Source organism: Trematomus bernacchii, unplaced genomic scaffold, assembly GCF_902827165.1.
Source record: "Trematomus bernacchii unplaced genomic scaffold, fTreBer1.1, whole genome shotgun sequence".
NCBI lineage: Eukaryota > Metazoa > Chordata > Actinopteri > Perciformes > Nototheniidae > Trematomus > Trematomus bernacchii.
Genome location: NW_022988098.1, coordinates 746992 through 771059, shown reverse-complemented (window position 1 = coordinate 771059; position 24068 = coordinate 746992). Strand labels below are relative to the sequence as shown.

General features: G+C 39.8%; 2 protein-coding genes across 2 annotated transcripts in view; both read right to left on the bottom strand.

Moving 5' to 3' along the window:
* Positions 1-6080, bottom strand: part of slc2a9l2 (solute carrier family 2 member 9, like 2) — a 115456-nt gene extending 109376 nt beyond the window's left edge. The window contains exons 1-2 of the mRNA XM_034121561.1: positions 6041-6080; positions 4860-4933 (exon numbers count right to left, since the gene is read on the bottom strand). The gene's annotated coding sequence lies outside the window, so the exon portion shown is untranslated. The remainder of the gene's footprint in view (positions 1-4859; positions 4934-6040) is intronic.
* Positions 6081-8274: 2194 nt separating this feature from the next.
* wdr1 (WD repeat domain 1) lies at positions 8275-22747 on the bottom strand. The gene is given in 16 exon segments (XM_034121738.1): positions 8275-9186; positions 11906-12050; positions 12464-12637; positions 13128-13157; positions 13159-13239; positions 13360-13447; positions 15472-15628; positions 16088-16175; positions 16669-16902; positions 17482-17562; positions 17720-17797; positions 18532-18712; positions 19557-19704; positions 20102-20192; positions 21281-21402; positions 22610-22747. Coding segments are annotated over 16 exon segments (1821 nt in total). The 5' UTR covers positions 22626-22747; the 3' UTR covers positions 8275-9079.
* Positions 22748-24068: the final 1321 nt, after the last annotated feature.

The following is a 24068-nucleotide window of genomic DNA, read 5'->3' as shown; positions in this document are numbered from 1 at the left end:
TTGCAGTAGTCGAGTCTACTGAAAATAAAAGCATGGACAAGCTTTTCTAAATCCTGTTGCGACATTAGTTTTTTAATCCTTGATATATTCTTCAGGTGGTAGTATGCAGACCTAATGACTGTTGTAATGTGACTGTTAAAATGCAGGTCTCAGTCCATCACTACACCCAGATTTCTTGCTTTGTGAGTTACTTTATAGTCTGCCGACTGAAGCTCTGCGATTACTTTTAATCGGTCCTTCTTTGCTCCAAAAACAATGATCTCAGTTTTTTGCTTGTTCAATTGGAGAAAGTTCTGAGTCATCCAGTCAGTGATGTGCTCAATGCACTTGCTCAGTGTTCTAATCGGAGAGTAGTCTCCCGGTGTAATTTAAAAAAAAATCTGGGTGTCGTCTGCATAGATGTGATAGCTTAGATCGCTCTTTTTAATAATTTCAGCCAGAGGTAGCATATAAATATTAAAAAGCAAAGGTCCTAAGATGGAGCCTTGAGGAACCCCGCATGACATATTTATCAGGGTTGATTTGTAATTGCCTATATTGAGACAAAGTTTGTTCTGTCCTTCAAGTAGGAGCTAAACCAGTTTAGAGCTGTTGCTGAAACTCCCACCCAGTTTTCAAGACGGTCTAGCAATATGTTGTGGTCAACAGTATCAAAGGCAGCGCTGAGATCTAATAATACTAACACTGATATTCTGCCACTCTCTGTGTTCAAATGGATGTCATTTAAGACCTTAACAAGTGAAGTCTCAGTGCTGTGGTTAGGTCGAAAGCCCGAGTGAAACACATCAAAACCGTCAGTTAAAAACATGAAATTACTCAACTGTTGAAAAACTGCTTTTTCAATCAATTTACTTAAAAAGGGAAGGTTTGATATTGGCCTGGAGTTATTCATTATGGTTTCGTCTAGGTTATGCTTTTTTAGGAGCGGTTTAATTATTGCAGTTTTCAGGGCCTGTGGAAATACACCTGATTGAAGAGACTTGTTTACTATGTGTAGAATATCTGAGGCCAAGCAATGAAAAACAGTTTTGAAAAATCCTGTCGGGATGATGTCAAGGCAGCAGGAGGAGGATTTCAGATTTTGGATAATGTCTTCCAGGTCTTTAGCATTTATCAGACGGAATTGTGACATGGTGTCTGAATTGGCTTTAGGTGAACATAGGAACAGGACATTGGCTGTACCTGATGCAGAGGCACTGAGTGCCTGTCTAATTTGCATGATTTTGTCAGTGAAGAAGGAGGCAAAATCATTGCAGGCCCTGGTGGATAGAAATTCTGAGGCTATCGACACTGGGGGGTTTGTTAGTCTGTTGACGGTAGCAAATAAGGCACGTGAGTTGTTTTTATTTTTGGTAATGATGTCAGAGAAGAAAGACTGTTGTGCCTTTTTTATTTCCTGATTATAGACGCAGAGTCTCTCTTTATATATTTCCAAGTGAACCTGGAGATTTGTTTTTCTCCACCTGCGTTCAGCTTTTCTGCACTCAGTTTTTGCTGTTTGCACCGCCGGAGAGGGGGGTGTGTCAACGTGGCGCTGGAAAAGTCAGGAAGAGGTCTGAACAGCGTGATGCATGTTAGCCGCTAGCATGCGGCTACCAAGCCTGCTGGGGTGGATTCCATCAGTGCCGAAGAAGGCGGGTCGGTCCCAACATAGATTGAAATTGTCAATAAAACCAAAATTGGCAGCTCTGCAAGCGGATTGGAGCCAGGTGTTGAGGCTGAGGATCCTAGTGAAACGCCCTGCTCCGCGGCCTAGCGTTGGGATCGGACCCGAGATAAAAAACGACTTTTCACAGCTCCGTAAAAGAATAAAAAGTTTCTTAAAGGAGAGGTGTCATGGCCATTTCCACTGATCATAATTCCATTGTTGAGGTATACTAAAATAGATTGGCAGTGGCTCAGTCAGTAGGGGCTTGGACTGGGAGCCGTAGGGTCGCTGGTTCAAGTCCCCGACCAGACCTAAATATGGAGTGTGGACTTCTACTTGGAGAGGTCCCAGTTCACCTCCTGCCCTGCCGTGGTGCCCTTGAGCAAGGCACCGGACACCCCCCTTCCCCCCCCACTCCCATTGCTCCCCGGGCGCTGTACAATAGCTGCCCACTGCTCCTAGTACTAGACTCCTTGTACTAGGATGGGTTAAAAGCAGAGGCCACATTTCACTGTGTGTGCTGTGTGCTCTGCATGTGTGACCATTAAAGAGGGTTTCATCCCTCCCTATTCTATTCTACTGTGCATTTTTCCAAACTCACATTGGTTTCTCATACAGCATCTCTGTAAACTACGTGTATTCACTGAATTTCACTCTCTGCCTTTAACGGCTCATTCTAGCTCCAAAAGCTCCAGCCCCCACCCTCCCTGTGAGCACAGTGTGCTCTGATTGGTCGGGACGTTGTGAATCGCGCTGAGCTCCGTGGAGGTGTTGTTTCCTTGTTTAGCATACATAGCGAAACACAGCCAAACTCATCCTGAGCACACACAAACTCACAGTCGAAGTAAAAACAATAAGTGTGGCTTGATATTAAGTAAGAAAAAGGTTGATAAACGCTGTGAGAATGGGTCTGCAGAGAGAATTTTGCCGCGATCCCAACTGTCTGTTATCAGCCTGCAGCCAGGGAGGAGAAATCAGCTGAGCTGCCTGCTCCCTGCACACAGATGTGTGTGTGAGGAAGTCCGTGGATTGGTCAATTTGGACCAATCAGCGGGGGCTTAACGTAGCGGCTCCGCGGACGTAACGTAACGGCTCCGCGGATTGGTCCATTTCGTTCCGGGTACGGCATGACATCATGCCGTACCCGGAAGAATCAAATGGACAATGACGTATCTCCAACGAGGCGTTTTGGGGAGGTATTTTCTGTGTTAGAGTTTTACTCGCTACAGGGTGTACTTTGAGGGTTTTGACTCTGCACACCGTTTAAATGCATAAAAACCTTCATAACACACAAGGGGACGGGTAATAACCGGAAAAGCATGACACCTCTCCTTTAAAATCCTTTTTTGTCAGCTCCGACTGCGACCCCACATGGACGATTAGACGATTGACAGAGGACGGGAGTGATTGCAGCAGCCCCGGGAGTTTCTCCAGTACAAGAGAGTACTTCTTTCACCTCTGACCATGAGTCACACATGAGGACAATAGCTCACTACTTTCACTATCAATAATTAATACGAAAGCAACTCTTGTACTTACTTAGTGTTTAGATACATCCTGGCACTGAGTCGACATTGAAGTTGCAACGCTTTGAATCCTAATGTACAGATACCATATTGGAAGAAGATCTCCTATGAGAGGAACAATGGAGGGTGTCCATCCAGAGTACCCACGCTCCATTGTCCTGCATCATTCCTTGAAGCACCCCTAAACCCCCCCACCCCACCTTACTCAACGCAAAGTCCAGAGAAACGTCCTCAGATCACAGAGCATCTAGATCGAGTCAACTACAGAATAAAGCTCTGCTCTACCAGCTGAATTCCTGATAAATGCAGCGACAAGGTCACAAAGAGGAAGAAATAATTCCTGCCACTGGTGGAGCTTTAGCACACAGACTACAGCTCGTTGCATAAAAACAGCACAAAAGCTTGGTCTTTAATCCAAGAAAAAAAAAAAAAAACTCTCCTCAGGCAGCTTTTACCCGGATCAATGGATGTTTTATTCTCCCTTGGCTTCACATTGATTATTTTGTAGGAAGCTATCTTTATTACAAACATGTGAGTGAGCCACAACTCTGCCTTGTGGAAACCGCATGAAAGACTATACTTCAAGTATACTTAACAGAGTCAAAAACATGACATATTTGGTGTTTGGGCTATACCGGAGGATAGAGCAAGTGTATAAAGTTTAGGAACTGCCATGAGAAAAAAGAGATGGCCCAAGTAATGAAACTCAGGCTTGTAAACCGGACACCCCCTGCGTGACTTGCCCTGGAGTCTAGGTAACAGAAGGTTTCCCAGGTTGTGGATAGACCTGTCAGTGGGAACAGAACCCCTGGGCAGAGGGTATCAAATAAGGGTCTTGTATTTAGATTTAAATTTCAGCCATACATTTTGAACAAGTTTATGGAACATATAATGTGTGCTGTATGTGTATCACATTTCAAAAATATTGAACTGTATGTCATCATAGATACTGTATCCTTTGTCTCTGTTTTTCCACTGTGTAGAGCTAAGTACTATCTATAACTGTACTATCTACAGTTTATTTACCTGAACTGACTATGTACATATTCTACAGCACTGTACTCTATTTATGTTGAGTAGTCATGCCCTTGAATCATGTGTCCTAAATCAGAAGGTTATTACAGTCACTATTGATTCAAAATACCAAAGTTCTTTCCATATCTCATGCCCTACATTTGTTTCTCAGATAACTTGTTTATTTATATAGCCCAATATCACAAATGTTACATTTGTCTCAGTGGACTTCACAGTTTGTACAGAATATCAGTATGACAATACGACACCCTCTGTCCTTAGACCCTCACATCGTACAAGGAAACACTTCCAAAGAAAAACCCACAGTTTAAAGGGGAAAATGGGAGAAACCTGAGGGAGAGCAACAGAGGAGGGATCCCTCTCCCAGGACAGACAGACGTGCAATAGATGCCGTGTGTAAATCGAAAAGATAATACATTTACAGCATACTGTAGGTAGACCAAATGTTTGGAAATGCATGTGTCTATAATAAGAAGATGAATCCACGAGGATGTCAACAATCCTGTGGGAGCCATCAGGGAAGTAGTACGATGTGAATCAGTTATTGTAAATCAAACATATGGAAATATCATAAATACCCAAATATGAACTTGATAGCAAAAACATTGATTCTGTAAGAAAAATGAAACAATAAGAGAAAGAAAACTCACCGACCACTCGAGACTATGGTTGTCCAAGATCAGGCTTTTCTTGCGGATTTCACATCCAAAGTAACTGCAGGAACCTAATTTAAAAAAGCACCATTATCACATGAGAAATAACTGGCTAACTTAATTTACTCTCGCTGGACATGAACCAGAAGCAGTTTGAGCCACAGTGCAGAGTGCTGATAAGAGTCAGTCAATCATCTGCTCCAAGCATTTTGCCTTCTGGCTAAGTTAATGAATACGTTTTGAGAAATCATCAAATAATTTCCCAAGTCAACAATGTAATGCATCAGTTTTGTACACTCTGTATATTAAAAAAATTCAAACATCGACTTAAACCCATATAAATGCACTTTTATAACCTGACATTTATTGTGACTAGACATCTGAAATGCTGTCATTCTTTCTTGAGTTGACTCAATAATGCATTGCATTGTGGTCAGGCTGAAACAGGGTTCATTTTCTTAGTTCCTTAAGAGCTAACATTAGTGACACATTATTCGTTATAGCGTTGCTACATATACACAGGCCTGGGGAGTAACGGATTACCTGTAATGGGAATATAATCAAGATGTATTTTGTTAGTTACACCAAAAAAAAAGAGACCCAATCAGATTACTGTTTCTATAAAATGGGAATAGCCTGATTACAAGGCATTGAGCTTACACACTCGAGCAAAAACAATTGCTAGTCTTCCACTTCATTAATATTTAGCCCTCTAAAGAAAGCTTTCATTGGGTGGAAATTGGAATTGGTAAGTGTACCGTCTGAATTTTGTTTTTGTTTTAATACAGTAGGTGGAGCCCCGATGTGTTTAACAAAAATACTACCTTTGCTTTTAACTTGTGTATTAAACTAAAATATCATTTGGAAATCATACTATTCTTGAGGCCTAACGTTTAATTTAATCAGAGAATTTTTAATAAATAATATATTTCTTGCATTGTTCTGTTATCCTGCATAATACACTCAAGTTAAAGCCCTTTTATTGATTTGATTTGTTTGTATTTATTTGCATTGCTTTTAACATATTACAGAAGTAATATATTACATCCAAATATCACAATATACTGTGATATATTTCTGATTACTTACTTTCTTTTTAATTAACTCCTAACCCTGCATAAACACAACACAAATGGTACACTGACAACACATTAAACATGAGTGTGTGTTTTGCTCACCTGTTGATCTTCCCAACAGACCCAGCGTATTCCAATCTGTCACAAAAGATAAAGTTATTCAGGGAAATTGATAAATTCTCCACTGCTTCTTCTCATGAAGGCACAGTAGTGTTAGGTAGGTAAGCTGTGCAGAAAGACTATAGGCAGATCGTTTGGCCCACTAACCTGTGGTGGTGGAGGGGGAGGAATGCCCCTTGTTAATCTTTATCATTTTTTTATGGTAGCAAACTGTGCGCATAAACATTGGGAGAGAAATGTGACCCTCTTGACTATTTTCTCATGTTGCTATTTCCCAGGTATTTGCACACCGCCCCCTTCTTCTGTGGAGTGACGGTGATTGAAAAAAAAAAAAAAACTGGACTTGAGAACACACTCTTTTTGGCCTCTTCCACGTCACAGAGAAGAAAAAAAAGTAATCTGTGAACTAAGAAGGAACGGACCACCGTCAGATTGTGTTGGCAGCTTGCATGTTTTGAATAAAAATATTGTTAATTTACATTCCTGGGTATTAGAATCTTCCGGATAAGATAAGTAAAAAGTCTTTTTATAGCCCAATTACCCCCAATTTAGCCTTAAGTTGTTGTACAATTTGTACAGCGGGACAGACAACCCAAAACAATACATACAATGGAAGAAACCTAATGGAAAAGGAATGATCCCTCACCCAGGCTTAAAATACATGCCATGTTTTTATAATATATATGTACCTTCACATGTTCAGAGTTTAACATTGTTGTTATTTTTATTCATACTATTACATGTTTATTCTTTTTTTTTCTTATTTCATTTGGATTCTTATTATCCCATGTGTACTATCTCTGTTTCGGTCTTATTCTGTTGCTGCTATTACATTACATGTCACATGTTAAGACACTTTTATCCAAAGCGACTTACATACTCAATACTGTGGACAATCCCCACAGGAGCAATTTAAGGTGAAGTGTCTTACCCAGGGACACAACGACATGCTGACTGCAGCAGGGTTTGAAACTGTGCTCCCCTGATCCGAGCACCAACGCACTAGTCCACTGCGCCACAGCCTCCCAATAACACCTGCATTTCCCATACGGGGATCAATAAAGGTCCATCTTATAAGTAAGACTGTTTATAAATATAAAGAAAATGGACCCAGGAGGATGTCAAGCAACTTCCATCTACTACCCAGACACACACACACACAAAAAGGCTACCTTAATTACATAATTTACACTAATAGAAGGGAAAGACACAAGGAGAGAGAGACACAATACACAGGATGTGTATACGTGTGTACACAATGGTGAGCAAGAGATAAGGCTAACTTAAAGCCAACAGTGTGTGAGATGTGAAAGTGTGTGTGTGAACATTTATCACTCCACCTTGTATGGTAGTGTCTGCATGAACGTTGTACAGTACATTGACGCTGCAGCCAGCTTTGACATTACTTTAGCAAAGTCCTCTCGCTTATCTCATTGAAGGCATGACTCAATGAAAACGTACATGTGTGTGGGTGGAAGCGAACCTCCCAGTATTGTGTAAAAAATAAAGATAACACGTAAAATACAGTAAAAAGAAAAAGAAAAGAAGCGCAGCACTAAAAAGAGTGATACAACATTACACACCACTACTTCTAATCCAGTGAATACATGTTTTTTTAAAGGTGAAATACAGCACGAGTACCTTTACTTCTGTTACGTTAGGTAAATCTTGATGCTGAAAGTATAATTATGTACTTTTACACAATCCAATATCATTTTAAATGTTTAGCACTGCCGTTTTGCTACATTTAATAAAATAACTGAAGTCTTCCTGCACAAACATGAAAATAGCTGTACTATTTTGGTATGTATTCTTCTTTCTGTGTCTTTGTACGCACCACATATTCGAAAACAAATTCCTCGTATGTGTATTGGTAATAAAACCGATTCGGATTATTTATCTGTATACGATTGAGACTGTATGACAATAAAGTAAGACAAGTTAAGAACCTTTCTGAGCTCTGCTTCAGACCGGTTACAACACATACAGAGATAGTAAACATTGAGACACTGATTAACCTTTTAAATATTTCAATTACACAATAGGTAACTTACATAATGAGTGAAACAGAGGTTTTCTCACCTGCTCCTCAGCGTCTCCGCACCCCACTAGGATCTAAGATGTGAGCTTGAACGCCCTGAAATCATAATAAAGACTCCCACAAAACACCTGCGCATAAACGTGTTCGAGAAGTAGAAAAATGCAAAACGGCGTGAAAAGGAAAATGCATAAAAAGTTTATTTTTTATTATTATTATTAATGAATCAATTCCACCTTGGGAGTGGATGCATAAAGACATGGGAACAAAAAATAAGTGCGACAAGCATAGTGGGCCCAAATAAAAACACAGCAACAACACACTACCTTCAACTGAACAGACAGCATCTCGATTCAATACACACTTTGATCTTTGAGTTCCCATCATTGCTCCCCAGTCCAACAGGAAGAGTTGTGAAACATAACAAGTTTTGAAATCTAAGACAAAGCAAAAACACCCGTGAAAACCCCTTTAAACCTTGAAAATTTAAAGTGACAGTAAACTGCAGTTAGCATCAGATACTTCTCAATACAGGAACCAAAATGATTAATTTAATCTTTTGTAGATTAAAAAAAACAAAGAAAATCTCGCTTTTAGTTCATCCATACAGTTAGATGCACTGAGATCAACCACAGACAAGGATTTCAGGTCAAACTGAGTGAAAGCTATTACCTATGGAATGTTGAGCTTACAAATATTATTGTGGGTCCACAAAGCTCAAAGATGTAAAAGCACTCATGGTTACAATTGTGTATTTCAACAATCTGTCTCTGCGTAAGTCGAGGTTATTCGCATCAAAGAGACGTAGCTTGGATCATTTCTATGGGAGCTTTCCCCATCCATTATCATTTACAATTCATGTTTACAGAACGCTGTAGAGAGATAGTGAAAATACAGTAAAAAAAAAAAGAAAAGAAGAAAAGTCAAAGGAACGATTGAATTCTACAGTAGTCCTTGTCCCTGGAGAAGTGGAGGCTTGCAGCTCAGTATTTGATAGTCCACTGCTTGATGCTGGCATCGTGGGAGGTGGTGACCAGAGTGTGCTCGTCCACCCAGGCCAGGCCGCTGACGTGGTGCAACCGGTGGGTGTCTGCAGACAAGGAGATGACAAACAACATGGTTACAGAGACGTCTTAAAGGTCTCCTATTATGCTATTTCTAGGCAGACATTATGGGTCTCAGATATATCAAAATATATTAAAAACATGTCTATGATGTGTTTTGCTCAAAATACCAAACAGATCATGCATTTTAGAAATCCCTCATATCCCTCTGTTTCAGGCCTGTTAGAGAATGGCAAGTTCGGGGTCCTTAGCTTGAAGAGAAGAGTAGGTGGAGCTAATGCCTGCTCAGAATTCTACCTGAGATAAAGCTAAATGCTGCCGTGATTAAATGCCATATCATGTTCCAAACCACATCAAAGATTATTTCTGAAACAGTATGGAGCTCAAATGCTTTTTCTCTTGCGGGTTACTACAAGGCGAGTACCTTTTTTATTTCCTGCTTTTTTACACATACTCTCTCCAGTACAGGTTAGCTCTGAGTGTTAGCGATGCTTGCTAATGTAAACAAAGACCATATTACGTCCAAAACATGTCAGACATTGTTTCTGATAGCAACTTTCTGAGATTTGGGTACAGAGGAAAAGAGAGAGGGTTTTGTTTTCTGACACTATGCGAGTCCCTTGGGGACACATATTTATGTATAAAAGACATCAAAAAGTGCATTTTGCATGATAGGTCCCCTTTAAAGCAGGGAAAATGAGTAATATTACCAAATAGACAACAGCCTCACTATAAACTGTGTTAGTCAATGCTACGCAGCGGTAAACATTTTTACGGCTGCTACATCACATTAAAAACTGTGAAAGGATTTATAGCAGGGATGCAAACTCATCAGGTATGAAAAAGGTGACAAGGATCCGAGCCCCCCGACCCCACGGAATATCGGCTTTAAAATGAGGAATAACAGAGGATTTTAGCAGTCAGAACAACTAAAGCAGCAGTTAATAATAACAGAAACGCCAAAGAGTCACATCTAATAGAAATATATTTAAGCATTTATTTTAATTGTGTAGCAGTCAGTTTATAATTTTGGCAGGACTGTTGAGCATTTTGAAAATGTATTTTCATGCCTCTGTGCAAGGCTGTCTTTCTATCTTTATAGCCAGTGGTGTAAAGTAACTAAGTTCATAAACTCAAGTACTATACTTGGGTACAATTTTTAGATACTTGTACTTTATTTAAGTATTTCAATGTTTTGCTACTTTGTTCTTCTTCTCCTCTACAGTTCAGAGGTAAATGGTGTACTTTTACTCTACTACATGTATTGAATACCTTTAGTTACTTCACAGATGTGGATGAATGATGTGAAATATAATCAAGTGTTAAATCAGACTTTAGTTCCACCTGGAGTAAATTCACAAGCTACCCTGCAGTATACAAAGTCATTCAAACTAGCTGCACCTTTACCAGCTTTGAGAACACTTTCATGATCAATCATTATAAAACATATCATATATATTATTCTGAAATGGACCAATCTGCACAATGACTACTTTTGCTGTTGCTACTTTAACTATATTTTGATGATAATACTTTTCTACTTTTACTTGAGGAACATTTTGAATGCAGGACTTTTACTGTAACAGAGTATTCCTACACTCTGGTACTTCTACTTTTACTCAAGTACAAGATCTGAGTACTTCTACTTGTACTCAAGAACAAGATCTGAGTACTTCTACTTGTACTCAAGTACAAGACCTGAGTACTTCTACTTGTACTCAAGTACAAGATACTTATACCACCTCCGTTTATAGGCTATGAAAGAAACTATTTGAAAACGAAGGCTAAAGCTAACGTTAGCAGATAGTGACAATGTATGCTAGTTAGCTAGCTCAACGATTCATTAAATAATATTGCGACAGAAACACTTTTCAGTGCACATCACGCTCTGCCGCTCTGAACACCCCGTTCTAACCAGCGGTCCAGTCTGTGCCACAGTGACTCTGGACCGCACAGTTAATATTAACGAACGCACCGTAGGTAATGTAGCTGCTGAAGCTAGACCCTCATCCCGGAGCAGCAGAGCCTTATTATACATCCATGAGCAGAGCTGACAGGCAGGAAGACTTGTGCTCGCGCTTCATTATAATATATAAAAAAAGAACACCATGCGTGTCATGATGGCACATAACAGCTCGCGGCCGCAGATTACTCCGGGTCCCAGACCCCCCCCATACCCCAAAAATATTTTTATTGCAGATCTACATGAATCACACAAACGACCTATTTTGGAATCAAAACGGCGAATTTCGCCGAAAGGTGACAAGTTTGCATCCCTGTATAGGTAATGTTAATCTTTTTCCACATTCTTTGACAGAGTCCACTTTGAAATATGAAAGGGAGTAATGGAACAACGAGCAAACTTTCAATGCAAAACTAAATTGCATGAACCAAATCACTGTATTGCTTTGAATTACTCATTCATCAAAACGAGGTGTGTTCGGCTCCACTGCACACAATGCACTGTTTTGTTTCTGACACTCTGTAGCTATTAAAGCTGTGTTTGTTGTAGCATTAAACCACACTTGAATTTCCACCAGTAACCACAGGTTTCCCAAAACTAACAGGATTACAATCTTAAGCCTTTATTTTATCCATAAAGCCTATAGCTACATGCTCTAAAAGCATAACTATCTCAGCTGGAGATCTCCTGTTGCCTTTGCATCCTTTTAAGGGTTTATCCCCCAGACAGTGTATGTCTGCGTGCCAGCCAGGCACGAGTGAGTGCACGTGTGTGTGGCCTACCTGGGACCTTAATCCTCTTGTCTGGATCGGAAACCGTCCAGATAAACACCATCATGTCCATCCCACCGGTGGCAAAGTGCTCGTTGTCAGGTGACCAGGCCAGAGTCACAGGTTTGGCGTGGTGTCCGTAAAAGTTATTTTTGACCTGGTGGAAAACAGAAAGAACAAAGGGAAGAGTAAAAAATATTTAGAAAAATAAACAAAACGAGTACAACACTGGATAGTGAATCATTCACAACAACTACTGCATATTTATAAATCAGACTACGATTAATCCTGGAGGGAATTGGGTTTAATGACTCCATTGAAGAATTAAATAACATTTAAAGACAAATAAAACGAATACAAATATGTATTTAAACAGAAGTAAGAAAATGTCCAATCAAACATAAAATTTAAAAAAAAAATAATAAATCAATTGTGCACATTGTAGTACAATACATAACACGTAAATGAAAAGAAAAACGGTGGTGTATTAGCATTAATAAAATATGAATCCAGCACAGTTTCAAGGGTTTTGCTGCTGATAGTGAAGAATGTCCCATCACAGATAATTACCGAGTAGTCGTCAGCCACGGTGAAAACGGAGGTGACTTTCTTCTCATCTATGAGAGCCAGATAGGCCCCGTCGTTAGAGTAGGCCATGTCGGTGATCGCTCCTGAGAGCTCGATGGTTTTCCCCTCGTCCTTCAGAGTGTTGCCCTGAACGGAGTACAGACGCACCTTCCCATCCTGAGGGGGAGAAAGAGGAAATTAATCTAAAATCTAATCTCTCCAAGGTGTGGGGGGGGGGTGACACATGCTGAGGCTATATCTTCCCCTGAACTCAATAGTACTTCCTCAGACAAAGTCAGGGTTCATACACTTTTTCACCAATGATTTTCAATGACTTTTCCATGACCTTTACCTAATTTTCCATGACCAAAAAAATTACTCTTTCTCAGCAGTGCTGCTGAAAATTGTTTATTTTAAAATGGAACAGTATTTATTATCATTATAGTATTACTATTTCGGCGATTAGATACAATATAAATTATATTTGATGCAACTTTAGTTACATTTCCATGACTTTTCCAAAACTTTGGGAAAAATATTGTTTTCCATAACTTTTCCAGGGCCTGGAATTAGCTTTTTGAATTTCCATGACTTTTCCAGGTTTTTAATGACTGTAAGAACCCTGCAAAATAAAGCTGATGATGTGTGTTTTAAGGTTTGCACTTACTGCTCCCCCCACGGCTGCAGTGGACCCCCCCCGGGTGGAGGGCTCCAACCTCTGCTTCGTAGTCCAGATTGTCCATTTTGAAGACTTTCTTCTTATTCTTCAGCAAGACAACCTAGAAAATAGGAGACATAACAAATGATGCAGTCAAAATAAGACAGCACTTGCTGACAAGGACACTTCAAATGGTTGTGGGAGGTAAATGAAATGCAAATGATGAGAGAAAACCCATTACCTGTCCAATGCAGACGGCCAGAGACAGCCCTCCTGCTGCGACAGACACACTTTTAGGCTGGAAATCCATCTTCACCACGTCAGAGGCACTGAAAACCACAAGATAGGGTTATGTATAAGATAACTAGGCATTGTTACATTAAGGAGGTGGACAAATTGTGAATTTCTGAAAGTCATTTTTGAGGTCCAAGAGAGGCAGATATTCTAACACTTAGAGCAGAAACAGATGACTTTTCTCCCTCTAGCTGTCGGTGTTGTTTTACTGAGATCTAACTACAACAATGGACACAGTTCATTTGTTTCAAAAGAAGGGCACAGCGGATACATTTATAACATGTTTTCCATCTGTTGGTTTTCATCTTAAAAAAAGGCAGATTTGTCTCCTAGTTGATAAACTGTGAACATGGTTAGGCAGCTTTTGCTGATTACTTATCTAACCTATGAAAAAGATTTGTTTTGCCACATCCGAGAGAGTAGAGTTCCAACGTTTTTGTTGTTGTTTGGATGCCCCTTAGCATTCTCTCTGGTAGACAGAACAGATCGTGTATAAGTCTATGGCTTTTAATGTGAAAGAAGAGGTCGCCACCCGGAGGCAGGTAGAATTGCGATGTAAAAGCATCTACTTCCATTTCAATTTCAAGTATCAGCTTATGGGTAGAACTTTCATTTCCCCTTCACGTGATACTAAAACATTTACTTTGCTGCATTGCTTTTGGAATTGGGAAAGACAGCATTGCAAAGAAATGTGTATAAATACACGTCCTACGCATACATGTATGAAAGATTCTCAAGTAACTATATCAGGGGACGCTTATAATGATGTTCTACATGTGAGAACACTAAGCAATAAGACCTACTGCCATTAGCATTAACGGACAAAACACAGGTCATCATTACAATCCCCACTAAGCGCATCTCATAGTTGTTATCTGAGGCCTGTACTACGAAGCCGGTTCAACCTAACCTGGATATGTTCGAGTTAGCCGGTTGGCCTAATCCAAAACATACGCGCTCTCGCTAAGCTGTACTACGACGCTGGTTATCAAGTGGATCGCTCAAGCCAGCCGTGTCCTATCTAGTTAGGTGCGCGTTCACATAAAAGGGGTGGTATTTGGAGCATTCGACCAATCACAAACATGGACAAGCGTACTGACAGCGCAGCGTCATACTTCCTGAATGAAAAGTGAACTTTAATATTAGTCAAATATGAAGAAGTTAAACTTTAAACATCCATGACTTAAACACTTTATCCAGGATAAAAGCCACATAGCTGCACCTGCAAGGTGAATACAGCTGGTAAAAGAAAAAGCGTTTGAATGCGTACATCAACAGGTTTATGATATGCCCCGTCTAAGACACGTTCTGACTTTAATTACATTTGACTCGAGTGTTTCGTCAACTTAATGTGTTGCTTAAAATAATACTTCTGCATACAGTATGTGACACTGTGAGTGTTGCACGCCAGATACGGCTCAAGAAGCTGACTCAGATAAGGAAATATGAATGATAATGGGACACATCGCCGTCTGCACTCACAGTGCCGCGGACTGTAGGCTACGTAATGTTACTCTGATCCGGTTACTTATGTTGTGGCAGATATTTAAGTAAGCTTTCTTAACGCTAATGTTATAATAGTCAGATTGCTCTGAAGATGGGAGGGGATATTCTATTAATTTTCACGCTCACAGTCGGTGATTTTGGCCGGCCGTCTTTCCTGCAACGGCAGTTTAAAATGCATTTCCTTTCTCCTCAAGTCATATGAATTGATCGCTTTAAACTCCGCACACTGAGCTCTGATTGGTCAGCAGGCAGTGCTTTTATCCTGGAACCTATCCTGCTCCGGAGGCTAGCCGTTCAGAATAAGTTATCTAGCCTGCTAAAAAGTGAACCAGCATCGTAGGACCGGAAACCCCTGAAGTTAGCTTGCTAAACGAAAATCTTGATTCGTAGTATACCCCTCAGGTTAGCCGCTCAGCATAAGTTACCATGGAGATCTAGCCCGCTAAAAAGAGAACCAGTGTCGTAGGACCGGAAACCCTGAGTTTTCCCTGAAGTTAGCCCGCTAAGCGAATATCCGGCTTCGTAGTACAGGCCTCTGTACAAAGACTCCTACCTGTACTCAGTCTTGTTGATGTTGGTGTAGCGCAGCGTGTCGTCCATGCTGCACGTCACCAGCTCGCTGGAATCGTCGGTCACCATCTGGCTCACCTGGTTGCTGTGGCCCTTCCCTGAGAAGCAGTCGTTCTCCCCAGTTTCAGCATCCCAGTAATGTGAGGCATTGGTTAAGGGGAAAACGGTAGAAACTGATACATCACAGGTCAATAGCCACACAGAGCTTCTTCTCTTAAATGCATTGCACCTATTAAGCAAAAAAACACTATTTCACGGACATTTTTTTGGGCTTCAAGAACTTCAATATTACAGTCATTGCTTTAACGTGTGCTAAATGACTATTAGCTGCCAGAGCTGCCAGTCTTTTCTGAAACATCACCTATCAGCATTGCAAATTGGTCAAAATCATGGATAGAATTTCATTTTTGTTTTCATTTTTCAAACTTTTGGGAAAAAAACATCTTAAAAAGGCAAATATCTGTAGTTAGCTGGGATTAATAATGTTTTAATATGTAATTTACATGATGAACAATTAACATATTAAGTTCAATTGCTATAGCTACCAAAGGAGCTCTAACTTTTTTTGACTTATTGGCCATAGAGTGTGAAAAGGATATTGATGTGTCCATCGTGACTCCCAGAGTAGATGTGAGGTCTCCCGTCTTTTTTGTGAACCGTCACACATTGGATGGATTTGCTGTGACCCTGTAGGATGAGCAAGTCCATTTTTTTTAGATGTACTGAAATGGCACATAAGAACAGTTAATGTAGAATAATAGCCCGCCCCACACATGTTGGACATTTTCACTGGGAAAGAGATTTGGTAGCACATGATGCTTCTGTTAAAACCTGATTTACAGTGACAGACATTGTCTGTCCTACTTAAGACACTTAATCCACTTTAGTTGATCAAATCTAGTCTTAAGGCTGGGTCAGTCCACGATGACATTTTAAAAGGCGATGGGTTTAAAGAAACATCTCTCACGAAACCAGTCAGAAGCTTCTAGTCTCTGCTCTAGTGGGAGATTATTTATGCAATATATTGGTACATTTTGATAAACCTCTGTATGATTTGCAGAAGCCAAACTACATCACAAATAAACATATACATGCTCGCATAGTCTGATTATTCACTCATAATATAAACAGGTTTTCAGCAACTCAAGTTTTATGATAATATCCAGGAACAGAGTCCGACCTTGACTGTGCGGATGGTCCGGTCCGGGTTGTTCTTGTCCAGGTAGTTGATGTACCCTGACAGGGAGATGGTGAGGAGGTGCTCGTTCTGCCACAGGCAGCCCAGCTGCTGGTCGGTCACATCAGAGCCCAGGTTGAAGGTGGTGACGGCCGTTCCCGCTCCGACATCCCACAATTTCACCGTCTTGTCCCCTGAGGCGGAGATCAGCTGGGAGCTGTCGGGGCTCCAGCTGATCTGAAGGATTTAAAGCAGGGTGGGGGGGGGAGAACAAGTTAGGATATCAATGCAAAAAAAGTTTAAAAAGTGCCCTATACATTTTCACCCAACAACAGCATCACCATGTGGGGGAAATTAAGAAGTATTTATAAAAAATAAATAAATTAAAAAAAATCAGTAAATTGAGGACGAAATTAGGCTTCTTTAATCCAGGAAGGAAAAGAAGACATTTCTGTGTTCACACTAAGCCTGTGGTACTTCACTCACTTCACTGGGCCAGACAGGGTGCCGACAAGTTTCTTATTTCACAATTAAAGTAATGTGTTAACAATTTGATTTGATTTTTATTTCTACCTAAACAAAGGAATAGGTTGCCAGAGTGCATCAAAACACAGACTAAAACAATTGGTTAATAAAAAGTGTCAGGATAGGATCCCTGGGACCCCCGCAGTGGTCCGATCTTAGCCCTGGTAAAAGCCCATAGGCAAATTTGCCAAACTTGAGTATAGTCAGCTCTCGTGAAAACAACTAAATCCATCCAGCAAAACCAACCAGTACATAATTAAGTGTCATTTCTAAACATAAAAAACAACTCACAGCATAGATTCCTCCTTTGTGGGCCTTCTCTCCTCCCAGTGTGCTAATGAGATTACCATCTTTTCCATCATAGAGGAACATCTGTGGAAATTAGGAGGACATTAGAATGACTTTTTATTAAGATCAACACCCCAATTAGGTTGAGACATCCCAAGATCAGTTAATATCAAAGAAGTAGAAACACAGATCATTTTGGCAAAATCTTTCATATGGGCACACATAGTAATCTATTACTCACCTGGCCATCAGCTCCAGCTGTTACGAACCGATTTCCATCCGGAGAGAAACGCACACAGTTGACAAACTGGCTGTGCTCCTAAAGCCATAACCATGAGAGAGAAGGGAAGAACATTAGAACATTGTGTAAAGTAGATCATTAACATCATATATTTCATTATTTGGCACAATTTTAGACTTTCATTATGTCATCATAGTTGATAAAGGCATAACATATGTAAAACTGGTAACGGGAACAAATGCATGCATTTATCGTTCTCGTCACCTAATGACAAAAATACCGGGACCTTCCTCCTTTCAGACCATCAGGGTTGAGAAAGGCTTAGATTTCATTTTGCGTTGCATATCTATGGTATGACATGTTTTACAGTTTGAGGTCAGCGTTACATAATGTACTATGAAGAAAACCAACTGCAGACTGAACTCTAAAAAAAGACCAGAAGGACATTTTAAGTGGAAAGGATTCAATTGGTGCTCAACATTGTATTGAGTGTTTCCAGAGGGAAGGCCTCCTTTAAGAACAAGGCTCACACACTCTCTAAGAATTTATGGGGGAAGTTGGTTATGTAATATGGAAACAAACAAACAAGGCCGTACTGTCAAAAACCAGCAGGGTGTGACAGACTGGAGATGCCCAACAGGCCTTAAAAAAAGGGCAGCTGGTTCAAAGTCACAGAAGAATGACTTACTACTAAGCCTGCAGGTAAAGACATTAAGCCTTTTAATATATTTAGCCAAAAATCTATTTACTTCTTTTTTTTTTTAAATGCCTTCAGTGGGGAAAAAGAGCAACTGTTAATCTCTGAAACTCACGCGCATTGTGAACTTGAACTTGAAGGGAGGGCCCTCGAAGAAGGACCCGCAGGTGTCGTCACTGGCCAAGGCGAGGCGGTAAGGGCGTGTCTGCTTAATGTCTACGCTGTTGATTAATTTAGCGTGGCCGGAAAGTTCCCCAACTGAGGAGCCGGAGTCCCACAGGAAGACGGCCCCGAATCTACGACAGGAGATAAACATAGCTTACTATTGTTCCAGGTTGTAATAATCCATAAAAACAACACCTTGGCATGTGGAAAGAAAACAACTGACAGTGGGCATTAATCAGTGTGATATCTGGAAAATTATGTGAGAGTTGTTGTCTTGAACATATAAAGAAATACTTATTTTACTTGCGGTATAGTACATCCTATTGCTTTTCTAGGCAGGACCCACTCCATGTAACAACACGGTTCTATTTTTTTAAAGCAGTAAATTCAAGGTTTTAAAATAACTACATGAATGTGCTTAAGGCAGACGTTCAGCGTGAGGATGAAAATGTAGTCTAATAGCCACTTGTTTGCAAAGGCCTTTATAAAGATATGCAGGAGCGTCACATTTTTTCGACGGGGGTATTTACTTGATTTGTCTTGGCAAAAAGACAGTTAAAATCCTTTAGACTCATTTTAGATATCCAACCAAAAACTTCAAGACATAAAAACTAGAAGTGCTAAAATGCTGACTCATTTCCTGGTTTTAGGGTTATCGCTGCATTCTATTGTTGCAGTTATTCTTGACCATGTTTATTCTTGTCCCCCTGAAGACCACATGACTTCTAGTTAACTAACACAATGTGCACACGGCATGTGACACACGAGCTTCTCCGTTAGGTCTTTTAATAAAATAAAAAACACACTTATTTTAATCATTTTGTTATATTGCCTATTACTAATGCAATACAAGTGTGACTTTTCAGTGACGCCAACAATTCGACACACAACCACTGCCTCACTGAGCTTCACCAGCCGGGTCATGCCAACAGATGCAGTGTGATTCAGATTATAAGATTAGATCCTCATACTCACTTCTCTCGTCCGTCCCCAACAGCAGCGATCCTCTTGCTGTCCTCGGTCCATGCAATGTCCTTGACCTTGCCTGATAACGGGGTGTACTCGTACTTTAGCAGGTGCTCCTTCTGGGTGGTGTCCCAGATACGGATCCTACCTGATGCATCTAAAATAATAAAAAATAAATGAAATAATTTTATTAAAAGAAATAAGGCTGCACAACTTTGTAAAAACTGAAATAACAGAAAATATATTGCAATAGAAAATAGAGAAATATCAGATATTAAGACTTTAAAGAATATTGCATCAATCTGGTGCACTTTGAGAGGCTAGATAAACAAGTGCTTGCTATTACAAACAGTTCTGTGCGCTTATAAATAATTTAATCTCAAACGCGTTCATTTTATGGATATGAATGGTGATGACACGACAAGAAGTCAGGGTCAGGGGGGGTTGTAGATGTCATCACATTTATAGATACATCATGCAGCCTTAGTATTCAAATGAATGTGGTTGCAATATACACAGATTAGTTGACACGTGTTAATGAATTGAGTGTTTACCTCCAGATGCAATGTAGTATCCGCTGGGAGCATACTTGGCAACAGTAACTGTGTGGGCATGTTCGGTGTAAATGTCTGCTATGGCCGGGTTCTGTAAAAACAGGAAATGAGACACATCAGCAAGTCTGCAACACGTGAGGCCTTTCTTCTAAAACAGTCAAAAGAAAATTATGTTGCATTTATTTTACCTGGACATGCTTTTCAGAGTTAAGCCATCACTGCTCTTGCTTCTAATAATATTGTTCTTATTAGATTAATTGGGGAGATTTAAAAAGGGATACAGCATTTTAACTTGACGCAACCCTAAGATTGTGTTTGTTGGAACAAGTTGTCATAATGTGAGTGATCACACACACATTTTAATAATTGCTCAGTTAAAAGCTTTCATCTAAACCCTTAATCAAAAAGTACTGATGAGAATATAAACTTGTTTCCAAAACTCTTAGTTAGTCTTCTGAATAACTGAATACAAGGTAATCTTTTCTGACCTCCAGTGTTCTCTCCCCTTGCTGTTGTTGAATACACCCTGACATCACCCAAAGGTGTGGTTAAAGGTGCAACAATCAACACTCCATTGACTGTGCCATTGTGGCCTGATATATATAGTGCCATGGGTGGCAGGTGGTAAATGTGGCAGGTGGTAAATGAGGCAGGTGGCAAATGAGGCATCAGGTATTACCTTATGCACTTTGTGTTTAAGAGCAAAACCATTCTTTATATGCAAACAGTGCCAAAATATTACCTATTGTGTCCACTGTTCAAATGGATTTAGGTAATATATTTAGATTACAGTTTACAGGTGATCTTTGGATCATGAGTGGTGCAAACAACTATTGGCCCTTGCTTAGTTTACCCTCATTTGGACAGAAGCTGTGCCAATTGTGTGCCCTGTATGAAACCAATTCAGCAAGACAGTGTTGGCTGACCAAGTAGAGTATCATTTGAATAAGCGCATTCATTTCTATATGATTTTGGCCACTACACTGTGCGCTAACAAAGATCCTTTTCAGGTTAGCGTCATCTTGCTCTTTATAAATATCATGATCAGAATTCAGTCAAATTGAATATTTTTATCATGCCTTTTAGGCAAAAATGGCCATAAAAGTGCCCAGATTTGTAAAATAAAATACACAAGCATGCAATACTTGTTAAATAAAGCTTTAAAAAAGATAAACATACTTCAATGTTCCTGATGATGACACACTTCCCGTTGGTATACAGGAAGTTATTGCCTTTGGGATCGCCACCAATCACTTTTGCGACTCCCCTCTCCATCTGTGGGAGACTGGCGAACACATGTTCTATAAAGAAAAGACATGATGAGAAAGATGTCCGACAGATAACGTAAAGCATTAGGTTAATACAAATGTAAAAATAGGATTAAGCTTTACTATTCCATAAGGGATTATCTGCGGGAATGTAATTACATTGTACATCTAGGGCTTTATGAGTTAATAGAGCCTAAAATCTTGCAGCGCCAAGACTAATATCTTCTCAGATAGGATATGAGTAAGCAGAGTTAATCATCCATCACAATGTTCTTCTAATTCAGATCATTAATCATCTTAAAAACGTAATGTCTTGAGCCTCATGTTCAATAAGAAGTTAAATAAAAAGGTGAAAAAAGATGGTAAAAATGCTATAATTAATATATAGCAATGTTATCCTGTGTGGAAAAAAAAGGAGGACATAAATAGATTACTTGAAACTGTGACTCATCTTTTGGGGTATTATCATCATATTGTGACAAGATTATTATTGAAAAGTGAGTAGTTAATGTTGATTTGTTGTGTGGATATGAACTGTTTGGGTTATTCACTTATATCCTAAAAAGAAAGCACACTGTCACTGTTATAATTATCATTCATTCATACATACATACATACATGAGTTTCTGTTTTACACAAAAGAAAAATGAGCAGTAGGTAAACACCAAAACGCTACCTAAACTAGGAAAGCTGTAACAAAAAAAGTGCATTTATTGTGCTTCCGCATTCCCTTAAATCTGTTTTCTGGAATATAATCTCCACCATCTTGACATAAAAATGAGAGCTAAAATTGTTAACTTCAGGCTTATTGAGCACCCACACACCCTGTGCCTGTGAGCTTCAGACACTTCCCCAGCAGAGATCCTGTCAGCCAGCTCTGTCTGGACATGTCAAAACAATGAGCAGCACAACTATTTCCTCTCACTGACGTTAGCTCCACTAGCTAAAGCTAACTGAAAGGAACAGCATGTAATACACTGCACATGTATGCCAGAGCAGCTCCACAGCAAAACCTTGATTATCAGACACGTGTGTATGTTTAACGTGAACAAATAAGTGGTAATGTCTGGATTTTGTCTTTCTTTAGTACGCAAAATGAAGTGTCAAAATCATGCAGCTAATGGGCGAGGCTAGCTAGCTGCCTGTCTGTCTAGCTCGATCAGCTGAATAATGTCGCCAAAAATAAAGAGATTTCTTGCATTTTCTCTCCGCTATTGCCATTGATATAAAACATACTTACTCAGTTCATACGGCATTTTCCCTGCTGGTGAGTTGCTTAACGTAGCTCTTCACAAATGAATGAAACAGTGAAGCTCCCCGGCTGAGCACTCCCTGATCACACAAACACGGAAGCGAGTGCAGCTCCTCTGTACCTCGCTTTGCCCTTATATAGTAAACTCACAAACTACGCTGCGGCTGCTGTCACTGCGACGATTTATCCCTAAATACGGTCTTTCAGGCTCCAAGGCAATTCTAATTATTAAGCTCCACCAATCAAAGTGGATGTGTCGGATATGTAACACTAGTTTGTGCTTATCATGCGTAGCTTATATCATAATATTTTGGTCTACTAAGAGTTCATTTTCTTTGTGAAGACATAAATCCTAGATTTAAAGAAATGTAAATCCTCACATGTTATTTTAAACATCTTATTATAATGTGTTTATACTGTATGTACAAATATAATTTAGATACAAACATTTACTAAAAGACACTGGGTATTTCTAATGGGGGCTGCCTGAGAGGCCTGGCTCAGGGCATAATTTCCACCAATTATGATATGCCCCACTTTGCCCCAAAAAAGAAATAGCTATGCAAATAATGAATTGAAATTCCCAATAAGGTAAGGGGGATTATTTAAGTGTCTGAGGTTAGCCTACAGATCTACAGTTTCATGGTGTCCTCCTGTGTGTCACCGAAGAGCATCACCTGCCTGGAATAGGTTTGGGAATCCCCTAACCTATGAATGGACCCTTAGACTGGGGCCATGACAGCAGCAGATATAATGTGACAGTAATAAGACATGTTCATATATTATACGCAGTTGGTAACACATTGGGATTTGTAAGTGACTGGCAACATGTGCATCCTGATCCTAACATAAAGGTGGACAGGGTCATTACTACTTTTTGAGCCCCCTTGAGTTCAGCTCAACAAAAGCTCTGACACAAAACACGAAGAAACATAATCCTGACAATGTTCCAGGGGGATTTTCTAGCTTTGGGCCTCCTGAATCATTTAAAATGAAGGGAACAGTTTTGTTTACATTTTCTGCAACATTTTTGTATTGCATAACAGTGTCAGGTTTTCCTATTTTGGACACATCTGTTAATTATTCACCTTTTCTTCCCCACACATTTCTATCTGTCTTCATATTCAGTTTGCAAATCTCCTTTAACCTGCTTTTCAAACTTATCACAACTCATAATTACTGTGAAAACATTTCAAAAGAGAATTGAATTAGCAATAGGGTTTACAGACAACATTTCCGGCTTATGTGTAATGATGCTTTTCCTGTTGGAGATTGCTGATGTATGAGATTGGGCTAGTACAATTCAACCTCTAGCGTTTGAACTAAAATAGTATGTCTGTGTGTCTTTGTGAAGATGGGAATACTCATATAAAGTAGTATACAAATACCTCAAAATTGTACAGTAGTTAAGTAAATGTAGATTACTTAGTTCCTGTTCACCAGTGGT